Source organism: Lepidothrix coronata, unplaced genomic scaffold (assembly GCF_001604755.1).
Source record: "Lepidothrix coronata isolate B3197 unplaced genomic scaffold, Lepidothrix_coronata-1.0 Scaffold150, whole genome shotgun sequence".
NCBI classification, from domain to species: domain Eukaryota; kingdom Metazoa; phylum Chordata; class Aves; order Passeriformes; family Pipridae; genus Lepidothrix; species Lepidothrix coronata.
This window is the reverse complement of record NW_016690330.1, coordinates 1,839,847-1,860,311: the sequence shown is the minus strand read 5'-3', so window position 1 is coordinate 1,860,311 and position 20,465 is coordinate 1,839,847. Positions and strand designations below refer to the sequence as shown.

Below are 20,465 nucleotides of genomic sequence, written 5' to 3'. Positions count from 1 at the left end.
CATAAATACAAAATGGAACAGACTGAGAGATATGTAGACATAGCTGGTAGGGAGTTCCTCTTATGGTACATCCATGAGAACTAGTGGGTGTGGCTGTAATATGTGTAAAGAAGGTAAATAGTACAAAACAACTTCAGAGGGAATTGAAAAAGTACCATTAAAAATCAGGAAAATCTGCCAGAAATTCTGTAAGAAATGTAGGGTATACCAAGATAATTTTTTCCAAGTGGTAATCTAATCATGGTATATAAGTATCCACATAAAGAACAGATTGTATGATTAAGAGTCTAACTGTAAGAGGAAAAACAAAAGCTAGTGACTGGAGTTGGTAACCTGTTAAATTAAGCATGGGAATTTTGTAGTTTAACCAATGATGGCAAGGATTTTTTTAAATTATGAATTTAGGAATATATTAGTTTCTGTGATGCTTGACAATTTCTATCAGCTCATTTTCCAGCGTGTTGTGTTCTATCTGATGGCAGCAGAACCATCAACCACTCCTCACTGGTTTTACCATCAGCTAAATTGCTGAGCATGCACTATTTCCCATCATCCAGGTCATCAGTGAAGATGATGAGCACACTGGGCATTGGGAAACATCACTAGTGGCTTTTATCTGGACTTTGTGCTGCTGATTACAGCTCTTTCACCTTGACTGTTCATCTAGTCAAGTTGATCAGGAATGACTTTTCTTCTATAAATTTATATTCCCAGTCAACTCAATATGAACCAAAACTTCTCCAGTATTATTTGCTCTATCACCTTCTCAGGGATCATGGTGAGGCTGACTGGCTTGTAACTTTGCAGACTCTTCTTGCCCTTTTTGACAATATGTGTAGCATTTGTTTTCTTCCAGTCTTAAGGAACCAGATCATCAGGACCTTTCAAAGATAATTGACACTGGCCTCACCATTACATCAGCAAGCTCTCTCCACACTTGTAGGTGCATGTTTTCAGGTTCCATGGTCAGCTTGCTTAAATATTCCTTAAATTTTTCCTCCCCCACTGAGGGTAAGTCATCCTTGTTCCAGATTTCCTTCTTTGGTTTCAGGGACCTAGGACTCTCAAAGCCAGTCTTAAAGACTGAGGCAAAGAAGGCATTGAGTACTTCATCCTTTTTCGTGGTCTTTCTCACCAGGCCCCCTGCCCCAACCAGGAAAAAAAGCTCACATTTTCCCTAAGTCTTCCTTTTGCTGTTTAAAGACCTGAGAAAGCCTTTCTTGTTGCCCTTCAAGTCACCCATCAGATTCAACTCAAAATGAGCTTTGCCTTTCCTAAGATGATCCCTCCAGCACCTCTGTATTTCTCCTGGGTCACTTGTGCATTTTCCACCACTTGCACGCTTACTCTTTCAGTTTGACTTTAATCAGAAGCTCTCAATCCATCCTCCTACCTTCTGGATTGACCTTCTGCACATCAAGATAGATTAAAGCAAGTGATCCTTAAAAATCTATCAGCTCTTCTGGGTCCCTCTTTTCTCCAGAGACATATTTCCCAGAGCCGCCATTGCAGAAACCAATATATTGCCCTCAGTAGTTTTGGCTCCATTTTGTGGCAGCTGATGTACAAACTGTTGCATCTCTTGCCTGCTTCTATTACCTGTGCTCAAAGCCACCTACCTATGAAGCCCCACTGTCTAATTCTTATCTTTTCTAAGAAGCCAAGTTTGAAAAGCTCTAAGCAATGAAGAAGTATTTTCTTTCACCATTAGGCAGTGCTTGCACCATATGTTTCAAAAAATTTTAATGAGTAGTAATAATAATGTAATCAACTCCCACAAGAAAATAGCTAAATACACATTTTATATTACAGTAGATTGTGTCATATATTCAAGCATTGAATTCAAGCATTTGAATTTGTTTAAAGCTTAGATGCCAGAACTTCTACATGATTTTTATATTGTACATACGAATTAAAGGGTAGTCCTAAAGGTGTTGCTTTTAGCCTCCCTATCACACAGAATGGATGGATTCCAGTACATCTCACCTCTGTGTCAACCTGTACTGAAGTTACTGAACAGTCCATGGTAACTGCAAATGGAAATACCACAATGAAAATCTTAAGGGATGCATTCTGCCAAGATCACAAAGCAAAATATTTTCCAGTAAAACTGATGAATCAAGACCATTCACTTTTCTGAATGTTCCAGGTCGTTTGTTCTAATAGGAAAAAAAAATAATTTATTTAAAATAGTCGCTGTTGAAATGTCAGAGTTCCAATCCTATTAGCACATTGTATAATTCCTCCTCCTTAAAGAGCAAAGGGACTGAACTCTGTATACCTTTTATTTTTTCTAAATGGTGCAGCCAATTTCTGCATGGTCTCTTGAGATATGATTTTTCACCTTTTTGCAGTCAAGATACTGAACAGTGTGTTAGAAGATGAGAGTTCATTTTGACTTCATGAAACAGGTTTTAATGTTCATTATGTGTCCTACAGTAAACTGACACCAGAGTACATAATTTTGTTGTTTTCTGTCATCTAGTACCACTAGATAATAAACATTCACCTAGATTTACACTCAGAATGTAGATGTTTTTATTAAAATATATAGAACAGGTTTTTCCTGTTTCCTCAATGAGAAAATAATAATTTTCAGCTGACACTTGAAGTCTGATTGTCATTAAGCAAATTGTGCACAAGAATAGTACTATTAGTTCTTCCAGGACAGTTTGCTATGAGAAGAGGAAGGACACGAGGCCCTCACAGCTTTTCTTCCTGTACCTCATCTTCAATAATTTGGCAGAACTAGTTTAAGGCACAAGGAAAGAAGAAATCCTCTTGGATTTAATGTTTCACACAATGCCAGTGCTCTGTTGTTTTCTGAGAAAAGCAATAATACATTCAGAAATGGACTATTTTATTGTAAGAGAATTACATTAAAATAATCAAGGTTATTATTTATCTGAACAAAGAAACTGGAAACTGGTGGAATCAGATCTTACTTATCTAATTTGTAGAAAACAATAATTCTGAAACTGGCAGATTCCTGAACTAAAACAGAAACAAACAAACATAAGTACCTCAAAAATAATTCCTTTAAGTATTTAGACTTAGGAATCTACGAAAGCAAACAGTGTAATTTTTAAACTGAGATCTAAAAAATTAATATTGTCCAGTGTGCAATGGCAGGCATTTTACTTTTGCTTGCCTTCACAAAGCTATTCAGCAAAACCCCTATTATGTTTAATTAGGTGCTGAGATCTGTACAGTTCCCATTATTTATACTTAAAAACTGGAATTGGATTTTTAAATTGCTTTTCTCTAATGTTACAAAATAAAGGAACACTGCCTATTATATTTTTAACTCTGCATTTCCTTATGTGCCTAATGGATCTAATTTCACATATTGAAATTTGAAAAAGCATCACAGACAGACACTATATCATGACATTGAAGATGAGAAGACAATCAGTGATTTGTTATCCAAATATTCAACTTGATTGAATAATACACTTTTAAGCTCTGCATTTATTTAGTTTACAACTAGGAGTACATTTCTAACAATCTCCTTTCTTACCCACATAAGCATAATTAGACAATTCTGTATTAATTGTAACTAACATTGCTGCTTTTCCTTACTCTGTTCTTGCCCTCTTTAAGTCTTAAACCACTTTTCTTCCACAGTTGTGGTGTCAGAGAAAGTAAAGTCTAATTTGTTTTAAATTATGCATCAATGAATTAAACCTCGTATTTAGTTCTCACAACCATAATATTAACTGGGTGTGAAATACAATTATCATTCTTCAGATGCTGCATATAAGACTGCCATAGGCCAAGCTGGGAATTAAGTGGGTGATTAACTAGAGAATTAGACCTGTCCTACCTTCCTTAGTGAATATTCAGTGATTCATTGTTGAAAATACCTATTCCTTTGTTTATTCACAAGCAAGTACTGAGGCTGATTTAAAGAATTATAGAAATATCACTGCTCTCTTGGGCCAAAGGTATTATACTAACATATTAATATAATACAAATTTATAGAAGTAAAGATCTGCTTGTGTACTCTTTGATTACATTCAGGTTTTTAGACAAGACACTAGATTCTTAACACTGCCACACTATTATCCCGAGAACATGACTCAGAAATTATTATTAATGTTGTTGTTATGATTTGTAACTCTTTAGTGGATTGGGTCATGATCTACTACTTACTGAAGTTGTAAAGTACAATAAAAATATACTTAATAATTCAGAAAAAACATCTCTGTAATGCTCCCCATGATTAGGAGGAAAATCCAAAGCAAAAATCTAATATACATGCAAATCAATATTGCAGAAAAAATACTTTTAAACACCCAGGCCTTATGTCAATACACAGTGAAAGCAGCCAGAATGACATATTACTCCTGAGATTTTCACATTAAAAATAACAATAATTTAACTACATAGAGGTACACATTACTAATCAATATTGCATAAAAGAAAGCTTCTCAAACTAATCTCTTAAGACCTGCTTCTGAAAGGGTAAACAATAAGCTATGTCAGAGCACTCTGTGATCTGGTAAGCTGATCTGTTGAAAAACTATTCTACTTAATGCTCAGGCGATGATAGGTGCTGAAAGAATTCCTTGTTTTGCTTTCCTTGCATGTGCAGCTTTTCCTTTACCTATTAAATTGCCCTTATCCCATCCCAGAAGTTCATTTTTTGTACTTCTGCTTCTCTCCCCACCCCACCAGGGGCCAGAGAGCCAGCAGCTCTGTGGGGCTAAATTGCTGGCTGGGGTTAAATCACAACAACATGGAAACTGTTTGTTCATGTTGCACAAGTAACAAAGCAGTGAAAATTTTTCTTTCTACTCTTGAAGCACATAATCAATATATGAATGTGATCTTCATGATGGAAAGTATTGTTTATGATTGCCAATATATGAAGGTCCAAAAGCACCTCAGATTTCCTGCACTAGCAGAGTATGCTGCAGATTTGACATGTAGAGGATGCATCCGTGACAGCTCTGTTGATTTAAGCTTCAATTGAACAACCATGGCCATTTCCTCAGAGTATCTAAATACTGCTGCATACATCTGGAAATACGGAATATCATTGCCCAGTGCAGTAGCATTTGTTCAGTATTATATGTGTGGTAGTATGAAGTGGTATAATATTTCCAGTTGTCAATATGCTTTAGAAACTAGTAACAGGAAAAGTTTCCTTTATCCAATGTTTTAGCTGATTTGCACTGTAACAAACATTCAGCAAAAAATATGATTATATCTTTCAAGAATTCTTTTATGTATAAATAGTTGCTCTGCTTACAGCACTTCTGGGAAATTAATTAATCATAAATTACAGTTTTATCATACCAATAAGGTATGAGCTAATCTGTTGGTTTCAATGCTAATTCAATTGTCTTCATTTTACTGACATTTCTTTCTTCCTGCCTTTCATCTCTGGTCTCCAGTTCATAAGGACACTGCAGGTTCATATCTGCCCTGATGTCCAGAATGGAATCTCAGATTCTCATGGATCTGTCTCTTTACCTCTGTTCTTTTTAATCTCCACAGTCTGGTTTCTTTTACATACACAAAACATACATGAAATTAAGATTTAGTTTGCTTTTTCAAAAAGAAAAAATATATCCAAATGCAGAAAAACCCCCTACTTATTTTCTTTTCTATGTTGATGGAAGATGTAATTTGTCATTTTTGCCTCCTTGGTAGCAATGGTGGTACATAAAAAGAAAAAGCTATTTTGCAACTTAGTGGAGAAAGAAGAACAAAGATTCTTTTTACCTTCTTCATTTTTATAGTTTATTTTACAGTTATCATGGATGGGAGTGTTAAGGCTGTACCAAGCTTTTATTTATATTCCCTGTATACTTTAACGGTTTCTACCATGCCTTTCACATAGATTGGAACTCCATACACAAGTATGTATTTATTGGGGCTTAAGCACTATCTAAAATAACACAATTGCTTAACTGCTACGACAAATGTTTTTAAAATGGAAGATCAAAGTTCAACTCTCATTGACTTGAAAATCATCCTTCAAACTAGGTCTAAAGAGCAGTATCATTCATCATCAGATTTCAATGTTCAACTAGCGATAATCTATGTTTTATAATATTTCATGAAAAAGGTAAAACTCAGACAGCCTGTACATTTAGTGGTTTTGCTACTTTGCTGTGTACCTGATCAACTGTGCTCATAAATCCTTTGGCATATATTTTCCTGGTCAAAGTATTTAAAAAAAATCTCTTATTAATACTCATTCTTTAAAGGCTTTGTTTACAAATAAAGTTTATCTGGCATAAAGTAAAGTAGACTTTATCGACTTCATAAACTGCATATTTAATCCTCATAATTTTCATTGTAATGACCTGTTCATTATAAATTTGTGTTAGATTTGTTTTCTCCTTTACTTGTTTCAATGTAATCATATATTGTTTTGCTATTATAAATCTATTAAGGTTAGTATCTGATACTTTTTCTGGTATTGCACCGAAGGCTCATTTTAAAAAGCTGTTGAAATGTTACAAATTTATTGTTGAAAATTACCTTCTTTATGTCATCAATGGAAAGCAAAGGGATTAAAAATATTTACTTCATGACAATATTTATATATAGAAACTTTATTATATATAATATTTTTTCAATTTATTGCTTTATGAAGGACTAATTCTACCAGAAATTACTAAACTGGTAAGCAGTTCCATTGATACTACCTACTAGCCCTTTAAGATATTATGTACTTCATTACTATGTTAGTTTTATTTAAATAGAAGTTTTCCTACAAATTTACTATAATTTTTGTTTTAGTTTTGTGTCTTAAACAGTTTTTCAAGATCATATATTTTTGACGTCTCCCAAGTTATACGTACACACTCAATACAACTTCTTTGGTTTTCTAACTTCAAGTGCAACTGGAATCTAAGTTATATTTGCATTACAACAGATACAACTGGCTTTTAAAATTATCTTTTCAGTAGAGTATTCTTGGCTAAATCACCTGTGAAGAAGTGGAAAATACAATCTACCTAATGTACCTAGACTGAAAATTATTTATATTTGTGCTTAATTATAATGTTCCAATTTTTCTTATACTCAGCTACGATAGAAAACATTAAAAGTATTCCTATTAAGAAGACAATGCCTTTTTTTTTTTTTCAAAAGAGCGCCTTTCTTTTGTAGGTTAACTCTGAAGCTTTTATTCTACTCCTATTTAATGGAAAACTCCTCCATTCATCTGAAGCTGAAATTCAGTATGTCCAAATTAGCACTTCAGGCTGAATAAAGAGCAACACAAGGCTACCAATAGGCTGATTCTATATGTCCTTACATTAAATCCAATTGCAAAATTCTACATTTATTTGAAAAAAGCTTCTCAGCTTTGTTTCTTAGAAGTGGATTACTGACTGGAAAGCAAGACTTATTAATTCTTTTGTGAATACATATATTATTTTTCTTTAGGACATACCTAAACATTTGCAACTACACAGGACTACATTGAGCTGGCTGAGAATATTTTGTCTCATTTGGTTAAGAGGAAATTATTTATGAGTCTTTTCTTCTGTGTTTTAAAGAAAAAATTAAAACATTCATTAAGATGCTGCAACTATGTTTAGTGTATTTGCTCTGTTCACCCACGTTAGAGGCAAAACTCACTTCTAAACCAAAAAGTGGAAAATAATATTTGAGAGTCAATGGCCTTAATGACCAAATTTGAACTATTGGAAACTGTCATTGCTTTGAGTCTATTTCTTAATTCAGATTCTTAATGTCTGTATAACAGCATAAAGCTAACTTATGCTATGTCTTAATTTTCCCTGAAATAAAAAAAAAAAGAGCTTTCCACTGCTAAGTACAGCTGATAAAAAGTAATTTAAGCTGTGGTACCCAAATTTTATCTCTAAGGTTCTAGTTTGCAATGTTCTTATATGTTCCTATAAAAAAAAATCTAAATGGAACTACACTGTCCAAATATGATCCTTTTTATGATGATTTGGGAATTACATTTTAGATTATAAACATAATATTGGTACTAATATTCTCCTTCTGAACCAAAAGATTTATAGCTTATTTTCAGACTTTAGCTTGGCCCTAAAGGAATATAACTTATGTGATTCAATACTTCAGCGAATGATAGCGGCCAAATTTTAAGTGGGCCCTACTCTGTAGTGCAAACCTTATCTGCTGAAGTGTCAAGATGATTTGTGTGGGTCCTTCTTTATGCTAATTCTTTAATTTTTGCCCTCTTACCATATATATACTATATTCTTTGTTACCATAAACAAGTTTTACTTAGAGGCAGAGATATTTTTGTAGAGTGAATCCTATCTACTCTAGTCCTATATCCTGTATAAATAAATCTAAGGCTTTCCTATCAGCAATGAATAATTTTATAACATTTTCACTCAGATGATTACAACTGGCAAAATTCTCTCCTTCAAGAGGGGAGGAGGAAAAATATTTAACTTGCCTCCACTCTAAGCTGTACAGGATTTTATTAGGTAATGCCATGCCCCGTTAGCGTCCTTCCCACACTGATCATCTTGCAAATACATGTTTGACTATGGATAGTGAGATCAGTATATTTGCACAGCCAAAACCTAAAATAAGAGCTTAGGCACTCTTTACATAGTTCATGGAAAGAACAAGACAATATAGAACACCTACCTTAAAATACTGCTGTTCTCCCTTAGTTATACCAGAAGCCTAATTTTCTCATTGTGGCACTAAATCGTTTATTTTGGAAAGACAAACTCAGTACAAATCTTTTGTTCAGTTGTTTTTTTTTAAATCATGGTTTCACTGGATTTGATATCTAAAATTTTATTTAGTCTATCACTGGTTTCCTTTCTCTCTTCTCCTCTGTGTAGACTATTAAGTTCAGCAAAGAAACTGGAAAAGTGGATGCAGAATTGCTTCACAAAATTGCTGAATTTATAAACCATAATCAGTTTTACATTTCCTTTCTGCCTTTCACTGCCTTTCTGGTGTCTTATTGCTCTTTCATATTCCATTCTGTTTCATGGATTACTCAACAGCGATATTAGAGTCACTATTATTTTAAATAATAATTTTGCATCTCACAGTCTGCCCTTTCTTTTTTGTAGTTAAGCATGACTTATCGCAAACACTACCATTACCAGAGCTTTCCCTCATCTTTCAATGGCAGCTTTGAAACTGCCTAACATATGACTTCCTACGCTATGTACTTTCACTACAAGACCTGACAGTTTTTATTTCCTCATTTCTACATATATTAACTTATATATACATCGATCTGTTGAAGATTATATGAAGACAGGATAAAGTGAATTGTATTACCTGGTTGTGACTTTAGTTACAATGGGCTACATCTGAAAATTTTTGCTATGTCAACAAAAGACATTCATGAAAAGGATGGGTGCTTACTTCTAATCCTGTATCCAAACCAATTCAAACTGCTCTAGCATTATCACTACATGGATATAACATAGCACACAGTTTAGAAAACTAACAAAAAAGATTTATTACTTCAGACTAATTTCTCATTACAAAGGGCATTACTAAACTAATAACTTTATGAGATAGTTAGAAAAAAGTTGCAATAAAAAAGGCAATTAAATTCTATTAACTAAGCTTCTCAGGAAGAATATATCATGATTCTTACACAATTCCAAATAGAGAGCACATCTCTAATGCTTCCCAAACAACTGCATTTAATCACCTCAGTTTATGTTTCTTTCCTCATTTTACGTTTCTTTTCTCATTTTACATATTGTTTACAAAAAGCTAGAATTTCTTCAACAGAAAAATTCAAAAGTGATTCCACAGAAAACAAAAAAAACCCCTCAGTGGTCAAATGCCTTATCTGTTCCTTTTTTTTCCTATAGAAAGTGTACCAGTTTTTCTCATCATAACCTCAACTGTCCTCGACTTAAATTATAATGGTATTTTTTAAATCTATTGACCAAAAGCATCTGTAAAATGATTGGTCCAAAGTTATTTTTTTTAACTGATTGTCAAGGGTATTTGATCACGGATCTATCTCTTTTGTCACTGGGAAAAGTTTTTTCTCTATCAAGAATTCCATAATGTTTTAATAATGCTTTCCTGTGTTATAGCTGAAGTTATTGTATTTTTACTACCCTTGGGAACAGTACTGAAACTAATAACAGATTCTGTAAAATTCTGGAACACTGGTAAAAGAGATATTACATGTATTTCTGCATGTAATTTATATATTTTCTCATGTACTTTCTAATTTATAATGAAATTTAAACTTAGGAAACAATTCTAAATCACAGAGCTATTTAGTGTCATGATGCCATCTGATATAGATTCCCATCACTATTTTATATGTGAAGACTTGTTTAACAGCAGCAGTATGTATGCATTACAAGTGTCCAATGCTGTGACTGGAGGGGCAGGAAAGCATGTTCATTTTGTGCAATATTGACCCAACAGTACATTAAAGGACTTGCTGCTAGTTGTAACTCAGGGGAATGGACAAGATAACATAGCCTGTTGTGTGAGTCGACACAGGCAGGCAGCCAAAATAACCACAAAACCACAGCTGAAATGCAAAGAGTAAAGCTATTTAATTTCCTCGCTAACCAGATGACCCCAAAGTAACACCCAGGCAGAGACACACCAGTGAGAATACAGGCACTGTCAGGCTCAGACTATCCTGGTGGGCAGCCAGCCTGCTGTTGGCACCACTTTATCAAGGATATGCACACACGTAGTTTACCACCGTGTTGTGATCTCCCCTGTGCTTTTTATAATCTCTGAGCTTTGATCTCTCTCCCAAAAGAAGGAGCTCAAGTATGTCCATGAGAGTGCCTCCAAGTCTCCCCAAACAACTACGTTATCTCTACACATAAATTCTACTTCTCAAAACAGAGGATAAACAGCACTAGGCATGATATATGGGGTTTCCCCAACTGTTATTCTCCAGGCCTTGGCATTCCCAGTTGCAAGGTCACCTGAGCAAATCTACCATCCTTGTCACCATTCATCCTCTTTTTACCCTTTCCTCCCAACACTTCTTTCCCATTTCTACTTTTCATCATGTTGTAATAACTCTATCACACCAAGTGATTTTAGTAGAACAGATAATGAGCAGTTCAGTTTTCCATACCTTATAAATTTATATTCTGGTGGGTATTCCGGTATACGTAGTATGACTTACAGATTCTAAACTCCTTTATTTGAGCATGAAAATCTCATCGCTATACAGTTAAGAATAAAAAGAATATTTCTGAAACATCACAAAATTAATTATGTAATTGAATAAACTAGAGCTTTTTTCCTACCATATATGAGATATATAACAGAAAGACTCTTTTTTTTTCAAGGAAGCAGCAGAACTGTATTTTATTTAATTTAAAAAAACAATAGGGAAGAGGAATACAGTGTGGTTTGATTAATGATGACAATGGCATGGATAATACTATTATAAAATCAAACCAAAACAAAACCCAACTTATCTGAAAACACTTGAGGAAAAAATATCCTTTCAGTCGTGATGAAGCTATTGCTATAAATACTTTGTAAAGCACATCAGTCCCTCATTGACACAGTCTTTATAACCTTCATATCCTATCATAATAGATAAATGTAAACACATAATTCTGATTAAAAATAGCCCTTGACTGCTTGAAAAATTAAAAATGCCCTTTTTCAAAATCAATGCATACAGATCTGAATTTTCTCACTAATTTATGTAAGTTTCAGAGTCCCTCTGCCATTTATTTGTTGGTTTGGGGTTTCTTTTTCCAGTATTATTTTGTCAAATAATAAAAATTTACTTTAACCTTCAATATACATAGTGATCTAACAAGAAGTTATTATTACTGGTCAGAATGCTACGACAGCTTAAGTGTACTGAGTTTTCAGTTTTTCACTGCAAATTATATAACTGAAAACTGAGGCATCATTTAAAAATAATGTTTTTCTTACCTAAGCCATGCCTATGTGTTGACATAGGTGGTAACACAGTCCAAGCCTTGGTCTTTGGATTGTAACATTCAACAGTGTTTAATGTCTTTAAGCCATCCCGGCCTCCAATGACAAACAGCTTGTCATCGATGACAGCAACACCAAACTGAAGCCTCCTGCCATTCATTACTCCAGCCTGAATCCATATATTTGTTCTGAGATCATACTTTTCAATAGTTGTAGCACCTGATGAGATAGAATAATAATAATAATAGAATTATGTATAAAAATGTATTTAAAAAGGTAATGTTTCTCTTTTTATTCTCTTTTTATTCCCTAAAAGTGTTAAAACTTTGATAATATTTTCTGATTAGACGAACATCTTGAACTTTTTTTTTTTTAAATAAAGTAGTCCCTCAAATATGTGCATGTGTGTGATGGATTACCTTTCTTACCTCTTCAAGTAGCATGAAAACAAAGAAAATCTAAATGGCCGCTATAGAAACAAAATATTACAACTTCAAATAACACTGTGCTCTAACTTTATGATTTTTTAAAGTTCAGTGAAATAACTATATAAAATACTAATCTTTTTACACTTGATTCCAATCTTCCATACAATGTATATTGTCATCTAAGATTAGAAGTTGTATTTTAATTTGCATTCATGTTTTTGTTCTTATTTTAGATACTTGTGTAGGGTTTCTTTCAGACATGCTTCTGCTGGAAGTAGAGAATGCTATACTTACAATCTGAAGCAAAATATTTCAAGAATGTTTCCATATCCAGTCAAAACTACTTCCTTCTGAGTTTAGTAATTTGAATTCCTTTCAAAGATTAATTAAAAAACTATAAAGACCATTATGTGTAATATAACTTACCATTTAGTAATGAAAATGTCATTAAGAAGCCTCCACTGTTTAAACTAACTCGCACGTAATATGCAAGATATCACAACGATGTTATAAGAAATGAAGAGTTTATTAACAAAAAAAGAGGGATAAAGGAAGCATAATTAACTTAACTAGATTCCAGAATGTCAGTCATGCATTCCATTTATTGTAGTATGACAGCAGAAAAATTTAAAACAGAACTACAAATATCTAAATAATAGATGAATTTAAATTAATCCTTAAGAGGGTGACTTGATAATACATCTGAAATGTAACTGGTGTTTTATCTTAATGGTACACATAATGGTGCTTCCAAAGCTTAAATATCCTACAGAAAAAAATCAACATAATTACTAAGCTTTACCAACTAGCTATTTGGATTATAATAAAAGGTTAGAATTCCATGGGAATTAATTATTTCAGGATTCATTCATTCTTTGGAACAAAAGAGCAATGAACTGAGTGCAAACAAACATCATGAAAGCAATAGCTTTGTTAATTGAACTAAAAAAGACATAATTTAAATTCAATTAGTATCTAAGTGTAGCAGAGCAGCAATAATGTACAATACAACAAAACAACTGGATTAAATCCCCTTCTAGTTTTATGAAGCCGTAAGATATATGAAGTAAATTTTGCATTTGATTCAAAGAGACATATTTCTCTTTTTGACTCTAGTTTAAAATTGAGTTGTAAATGCATAAATCCTCATGTTTGAAAGAACAAAGTATACAGATTATTTGATACAGGTTTTTGGTGGTGCTGCAGGGCATATTATAATGATGCATATTAATAAAATTGTACTGCTAGAAATTTTTTATATGTGGATAAATTCATGCTAAAAGTTAGAACTGTAGCACATGAGTTCTGTAATATTGTCTTTCATTCATGGCTAGGCTTTGCGAATGAAGATTTGGGAAGGGCTCTACCCACGTTTGTTGCAAGCGCGCTGGTGGTTAAAAAGGCCAATGCGAGATAGGCACGTCCATTTGCAGAAGGCACAGCAGAAAGACTCCCCAGGTGGTATATTCTGCAAGGCATGATTCTTTCTGTGTTGTCTTTTCTCCTCAAGAGTGATTCTGCCTGCTTTCTCAAAAGCATCAGCAGCGTTATAGATGGTGTGTCTCCAGACCTCCCGGTTGGAGGCCAGAGTAGACCAGTTATGTTGACCAATATGGCCAAGGCTGAGATGTTGTTTCAGGGAGTCCTTGTATCTTTTCTTCGGGGCTCCTCTCATGCGGCAGCCGGTGGCAAGTTCACCATAAAGCAAGAAATACTGTCTACTTCAATGGTAAAGAGTACAGTTTAAAAGCTTTGCCATTCTGATTTCAGAAATAGTGCTTACATAACAAATAGAGTCTTTGAATTATGCTCAGCTATATATTTTCTAATATTGGCTGAGTTGCCACAATATTTTCTTAAATTACATATTGAGCATCTAATCAAGGAGTTTCTGGAGTGCTTGAACTCTGTTTATCCAATAAGGTGCCTTGCTAATCTGTAACGACGATAAGGATGTGGATGATACAATAACAATAACAGCAACAATAATAATAACAAAAACAACAATGCAAAGTGAAATAGGTTTCAGTCCTATAAAATCATCTTTAGTGTCAGGAACACGAATATAATACATTCTAGACTGCATTTCAGACAAAAAAAAAAATCTCTTAAATTACCATAGTCCTTAGATAAAATCAGCTAAAAGAATATAGCTCTATTGTTGATGGGCATAAAAGCATAGTTTGTCTTTTTTTGGTTGAATTCTATTTCATGCAGGCCAGTCAGTTCTGTCTCAGCACAGGTATGCCCATAGACTCTCTATGGATGCCAAGATCACATGAAGAAGAAGGTGGAAGTGACATCTTTATAACACTATTTGATGACAGTTCCTATAGGAAGAACTCTAGGCCTTAGAATTTCCTATCATTTGTCACTATAGCTTTTTAGTATCTGTCATCATTCTAGTCAGGCCAGCTGCCTAATTTCACACCAGTCTTCCATTCTCCAGACTTTTTTCAAAAAACACTGAGCCAAGTTAAAAATCTCATCACCCATGACTCTCAGCATGGGTGATCAGCCTGCAACTTGTAAAATGAGTAAAATTTCATCTCAACTAATCCACCAGCTGAAACTCTACACAAAAGAGCCTCAATATTAAACAGCTATGTAGAAAACATCTACAGTCTCTCCCCTGTTCCTGCAGCAAATGGAGAAGCAGATGTAACCTCTGCTTATAGCCCCAACCACAAAATGAACCAACATCTATTCTGTTGCTACATCAGTCCTGTCATGGAGCAGTCTCAGTATACAGCTGGATATGAGCCTGCCTAAACAAACAAATACAAACAAATTTTTAAAAACGGTGCTATGTCCTCATCAGGAAGACAGTCAAACAAATTGAACAGTTCATCCATAGACATTGGGCTTCATCCTTCAAGGCTTTCAAGACCCAAATGAGTATGGTTTGATCTCATAGCTGACCCTGCTTTGAGAAGCAAGTTGGACTAGAGACCTCATGAAGCCCTTTGCAATCTGATTGCGTGATCTGGGGTGGAGATTGTAGCCATCAGTTTCTTTTCCTAGGCATGATCCGTTCAAAACTTTCAACAAGATAAAACCTCATATATGAAACACTTTCACTTAAGATAGTGAATCAAATACTATATGAATAAAAGACCGTTGCAATCCTCTCCATTTCCTGCTATGTCCCATATTTATTTGAATTTCTTGTTATTTATATATTATTTATATGAACAACTATCCAGGAAAAAATATACATATTTATGAACTAAAATCTTAACAATTCCTGCCAGCTTTCACTCCCAGCTACATGAAGTCCTCTGTTTAAATTGAAGGGAGGAAAATTTACCCCACATATCAGACATCAGTACTGTTTTTAATGCGCTTTCTCCAATTTAATAGATTCTAAGAACACAAAAATATAGTTTTTAAATTAGCATTAAGATATTCCTAATTTAATTCATAGTATTGCATTTGGTTTAATGACATTCAGATAATTCCTTCTGATTAGGTACTTGTAATGGAAAAAAAACCAAACCAACAAATATGTAATTGAACAAAAAAACTTGTCTTGTCTTAGTGCTGTTCTGTTTTAAAATATTTTGATTGCAATGGCTCTGCTGGAGTTAAATTTAAACAGGAAAAATCTTTCAACAAAAAGGTGGTGGAACCGCTGAAAGATATCACATCAACAGAGATTTTAGGATAACTTTAATTGCAGATTATTGAGAACTTCTTCATTCACATACAAATGGACAAGTAATAGGACAACTTAGATTATAAAAGGGAATAAACTTCTACCTAGGAAGAAAATAGGGTATTTCTGACAAAGTAACAGATTCTTTTGTTTAGCTCAACTGTTTTGATCTTGCAAGTAAAAGGATATTCTGCACCTAGAATAGGAGGTAAAACCTTGATTAATTCCAACGGGATTATAATAGACAAATTAGTTTAGCTCTTTAAGAATCGGGTCCTTTGGATATATAAAATCAATAACATATTAGAATATTGATTTTTCATTTATCATATATTTTATGGTTTGAATATATTTGAATATAATACTTTCAGAAACAAAGTATCCTTACATTTCCAAATGTTGACATCACAAATATTAAAACTAATTTATTTGCTCTGAAAAAAATAAAAGCAGAAGCTCTGAATTATCCAGGGGTGGGTGAACCAAAGACAGCACAGTCAGCTGATCAAAAGAAATGATAACCCACTGTATTCATCACTGGTGTGGTCTCATGTGAAGTACTGTGTGTAGTTCTGGGCCCCACAACTTCAGAAGGATGTGGAGTTCCTTGAATGCATCCAGAGAAGGGCAGAAAAGCCAGTGAAAGGGCTGTAAGGAATGTCCTGTGAGAAGAGGCTGAGGTCTTTAGGGGTTGTCTAATTTGGAAAAGGAGGTTGAGAGGTTAATTCATTGTTCTCTACAGCTTCCTGAGGAGTTGAAGTGGAGAGGGAGGTGCATAGCTTTTCTTCCCAGTATCCACTGTTAGGACATATAGAAATGGACCAAAGCTGCACCAAGGAGTCTAAGTGGATCATAGAATCACATCCAACCAGTAACCCAGCACTGCCAAGTCAACCACTAAACCATATCCCCAAGTGCCACTTTTAAATACTTCTAGGGATGGGGAGTCTGTCACTTCCCTGGGCAATTCCACTGCCCGATAACATCTTCAGTGAAGAAGCTTTTCCTCATATCCAATCTAAACCTCTTCTAGTGAGAACATTTCCTGTCACTTGTTACTTGACAGGAGAGATTGACACCCACCTTGCTACAACCTCTTTTCACATAGTTGAGGGTCCCCCCTGAGCCTCCTTTTCTCCAGGCTAAACACCAGCTCCCTCAGCCACTCCTCATAAGACTTGTGCTAACAGACCTTTCATTAGCTCTGCTGCCCTTCTCTGGGAGCATTCCAGCACCTCAATGTCTTTCTAGTAGTGAGAGGCACAGAACTGAACACAGCACCTGAGGTGTGGCTCACCAGTGCTGAGCACAGTGGAACAATCACTTCCCTAGTCCTGCTGGCAAGAATATTTCTGATACAAGAAAGGATGCCATTGACCTCCTTGGTCACATGGGCACACTGATAGCTCATATTCTGCTGACTGTAAATCAACACCCCCAGGTCCTTTTCCACCAGGCAGTTTTCAAGCCACTCTGCCCCAAGCCTGTAGTGCTGCATGGGGTTGTTGTGACCCAAGTGCAAGACCTAGCACTTCAGCTTATTGAAACTCATACAACTGGTCTCTGCCCATCCAGCCAGCCTGTCCAAGATCCCTCTGCAGAGCTTTCCTACGCTGCAGCAGATCAACACTCCCACCAACTTGATGTCATCTGCAAACTGCCTGAAGGTGCACTAGATCGCTTCATCCAGATCATCGGTAAAGATATTAAATGGCACTGTCCTGACCACCACTTGTGAGTGACTGCCAACAGGATTTAAATCCGTTTACCATCTCTCTTTTAGCTTGGACATCTTGATGGTTTTTACCCAGATCAGAGTACATACATCAAGGCTATGAGCACCCAGTTTATCCGGGAGAATGCTGTGGGAAATGGTGTCAAAGGCTTTACTAAATTTCAAGCAGACAACTTATATAGCCTTTCCTTCATCCACTAAGTGGGTCACCTTGTCATAGAAGATCAGGTTAGTTAAGCAGAACCTGCCTGGGAAAGTAGAATATAGTGTCTATCTTTAAGTCTCTATTTTAGAGATAGAGAAATTAAATAATATATCAGGGAGTATAAGAGTTCCTACAAAAGAATGTCACAAAAGTAATTCCTGATTACGATTTTTTTCTGCCAAAATTGATAGTGGGTGTTAGTGTCTAGTCCCTGAGATACTGGAGTAACTAGAGTTATTGAAACAAGATGAACAGGATTAAAGGAGCAAGGTATCAATTCAATTGACTGTCAAAATGCAGAAAACTGTAACAAAAGCTCACTGCACAAAGCTCCAGGAAAGTATACTAGTCATAAATGCATTCTTAAATATACAATAAAGTGCCAAGTCATGGTCTTTCTCATCACGAATGACAGTGTAACTTGTTTTCATAATAACCTTTAGGCAATAATATAATAATAGATGTTCATAAAAGATTAGTTTTTTACTTAGTGTAGTGGGACAGGAATCATAGATTGCAAATGTATTTATGTGAGTAAAAACAATGTAAGAAATACGAACTTCGATAGGTAGTGCATCATTTTGCTGTGAAAGACATTTTTCCATACATATTTTCAATAAAGGACACCTACTAACTTTAGGCAGCCATTGATATTATGGGTATTATGGAATTATGCAGGTCAAAGTGATTATGGCGTACATCTATCTTTACAGAAAGTAATCAAAAAGTAATTAATACTCCATTTTTTTATGTACTTCAATCTCTTATTGATATTTTATCTCTCTTCTTATCAATAGAAAGCTGATGTAATTTTAGGCCATCTTTACATGACTGGAAAAAGAATAAATAAGCAAGTCCATCATTAAACTAGCATGATATCAGAAAGAAAGCAGGAAATGGGAAACATTACTGAAGCAGAGACCGTAAATGTTTTGACTTGTCTATAGTGTCTATAATTTAAAATTTTATAATTTTGCTTTCCCTGTAGACTTTTCACAGTAACATTATGCATATATCTCTTTCTATTTATCTATCCATCTATCTATGATCTCATAGGAGTCTTTTCATGGTAGAGTTAAACAACTTAAGCACACATTACAATGACAGTTCTGTTGGATGCCCTATGATAGCAGATTAAGCCTCTGTTCCACAGGTTCACGGAGCTATGATTTTCTCAGATGCCACAAAAAACTGTTAGAAGTATGGGGAAAAAAGAAGCAGAAAGAAGAAACAGAAATAAATTGATTCAACACTACATGTAAGAGAAACTGTGTTCAAATGGAAATGGAAATGATTAATGAAGAGCTTATTGTTGAATTTACTGCAATGTTGATGTGATTTTACTGTATTAATAACAATGTATTGGTACATTTAGAACTATAAATAGTTGTAAATTTATTACCTTTGATATAGCTAAATAAAACAAATAAATTTCTGATTTAAATAGGCTGTAGATTTCTGGACCAGAAAAATCTACATTATTAATCATATGGTGGCATATTCACAAATATGTCCCACTATGCTAGGTATTGGAGAAATCAAAGTAAAAATCAACTTTATATATTACAGACTAAAAACCAGACATATGCAGAAGAAGAGAAGTAAGGCATATAGAAATAAATAATGTGATAGCATCAAATATTTTTTCAGTCTATGGCCATATATTTATTCATGAAATTTAAGTAGGTAGAAGTAAAATAATTGGGAAAATATGAAAGAAAAAAGATAAAAGCAAATAGTAAGATGAAAGTAAGATGGTGGGAAGAATATGATGATGGTAATAGACAAAAAGTTTCACAGAGCAGGAATGAAAACACTCAGAGACAGGTAAAAGATGAATTTAAACAATAATAATAGAGTGATGATATTTCACTACAGACACAGTGCTACAGTATTTTCTGAACAGACGCAATTTCTTCCTTTGTTCAATTTCCTGACTGGTTTGGATAACTGGAATGGATTCAGTTCATTCTATCAGGAGAGGGGATGGACACAGCTTTAAACATGAAAATGTAAGTATCTGCAATTTGAGCTATTTGTATAAGCTCCCAGGGTAGTGATGGTCAGTGCTGCTAGTGGATTCTGTACATCTCTCCTGTGTAGTAAATGCTGGTCTTGACTAGACCAAGTGTGCTATCTGCATCAATATTGACTATACTCAGCATTGACTGTATAGTTTAGGTGTAGACATGTATAATGTAAACACTAAAATTTAGATGAACCATATTCTAGTTCTTATGTCAGTTGTTAGTATTTCATATAGCAGAGTGAAAGGGGAGACACCATATAGGTTTTGGTAATGCAGGTTATGGCAATTCAAGACAAAGGAAGGGACTACAGGCAATTTTTCTATTACATTTGTTTTCTATGAGAATATAGATAAAACAATGCTGACACTTTAAAATAGCTTTCAACAATAAATACTTTGAAAACAAAAGTTTTAGGACACAAGAACTATTTTCAGTCTTCAACTTTCAGGTATAACTTGGTTTCCCATATATAACATATTTCAGGAACAATAGAACACTTTTTTTTCCTATAAT

The 20,465-nt window shown here is 34.5% G+C and overlaps 1 protein-coding gene across 2 annotated transcripts in view; it reads right to left on the bottom strand.

The window, feature by feature from the left end:
- Positions 1-20,465, bottom strand: part of KLHL1 (kelch like family member 1) — a 207,957-nt gene that overhangs the window by 33,499 nt on the left and 153,993 nt on the right. For both annotated transcript variants that reach the window (XM_017828639.1, XM_017828640.1), the window contains exon 7: positions 11,891-12,115. In XM_017828639.1, coding sequence (XP_017684128.1) covers positions 11,891-12,115 — 225 coding nt within the window. The remainder of the gene's footprint in view (positions 1-11,890; positions 12,116-20,465) is intronic.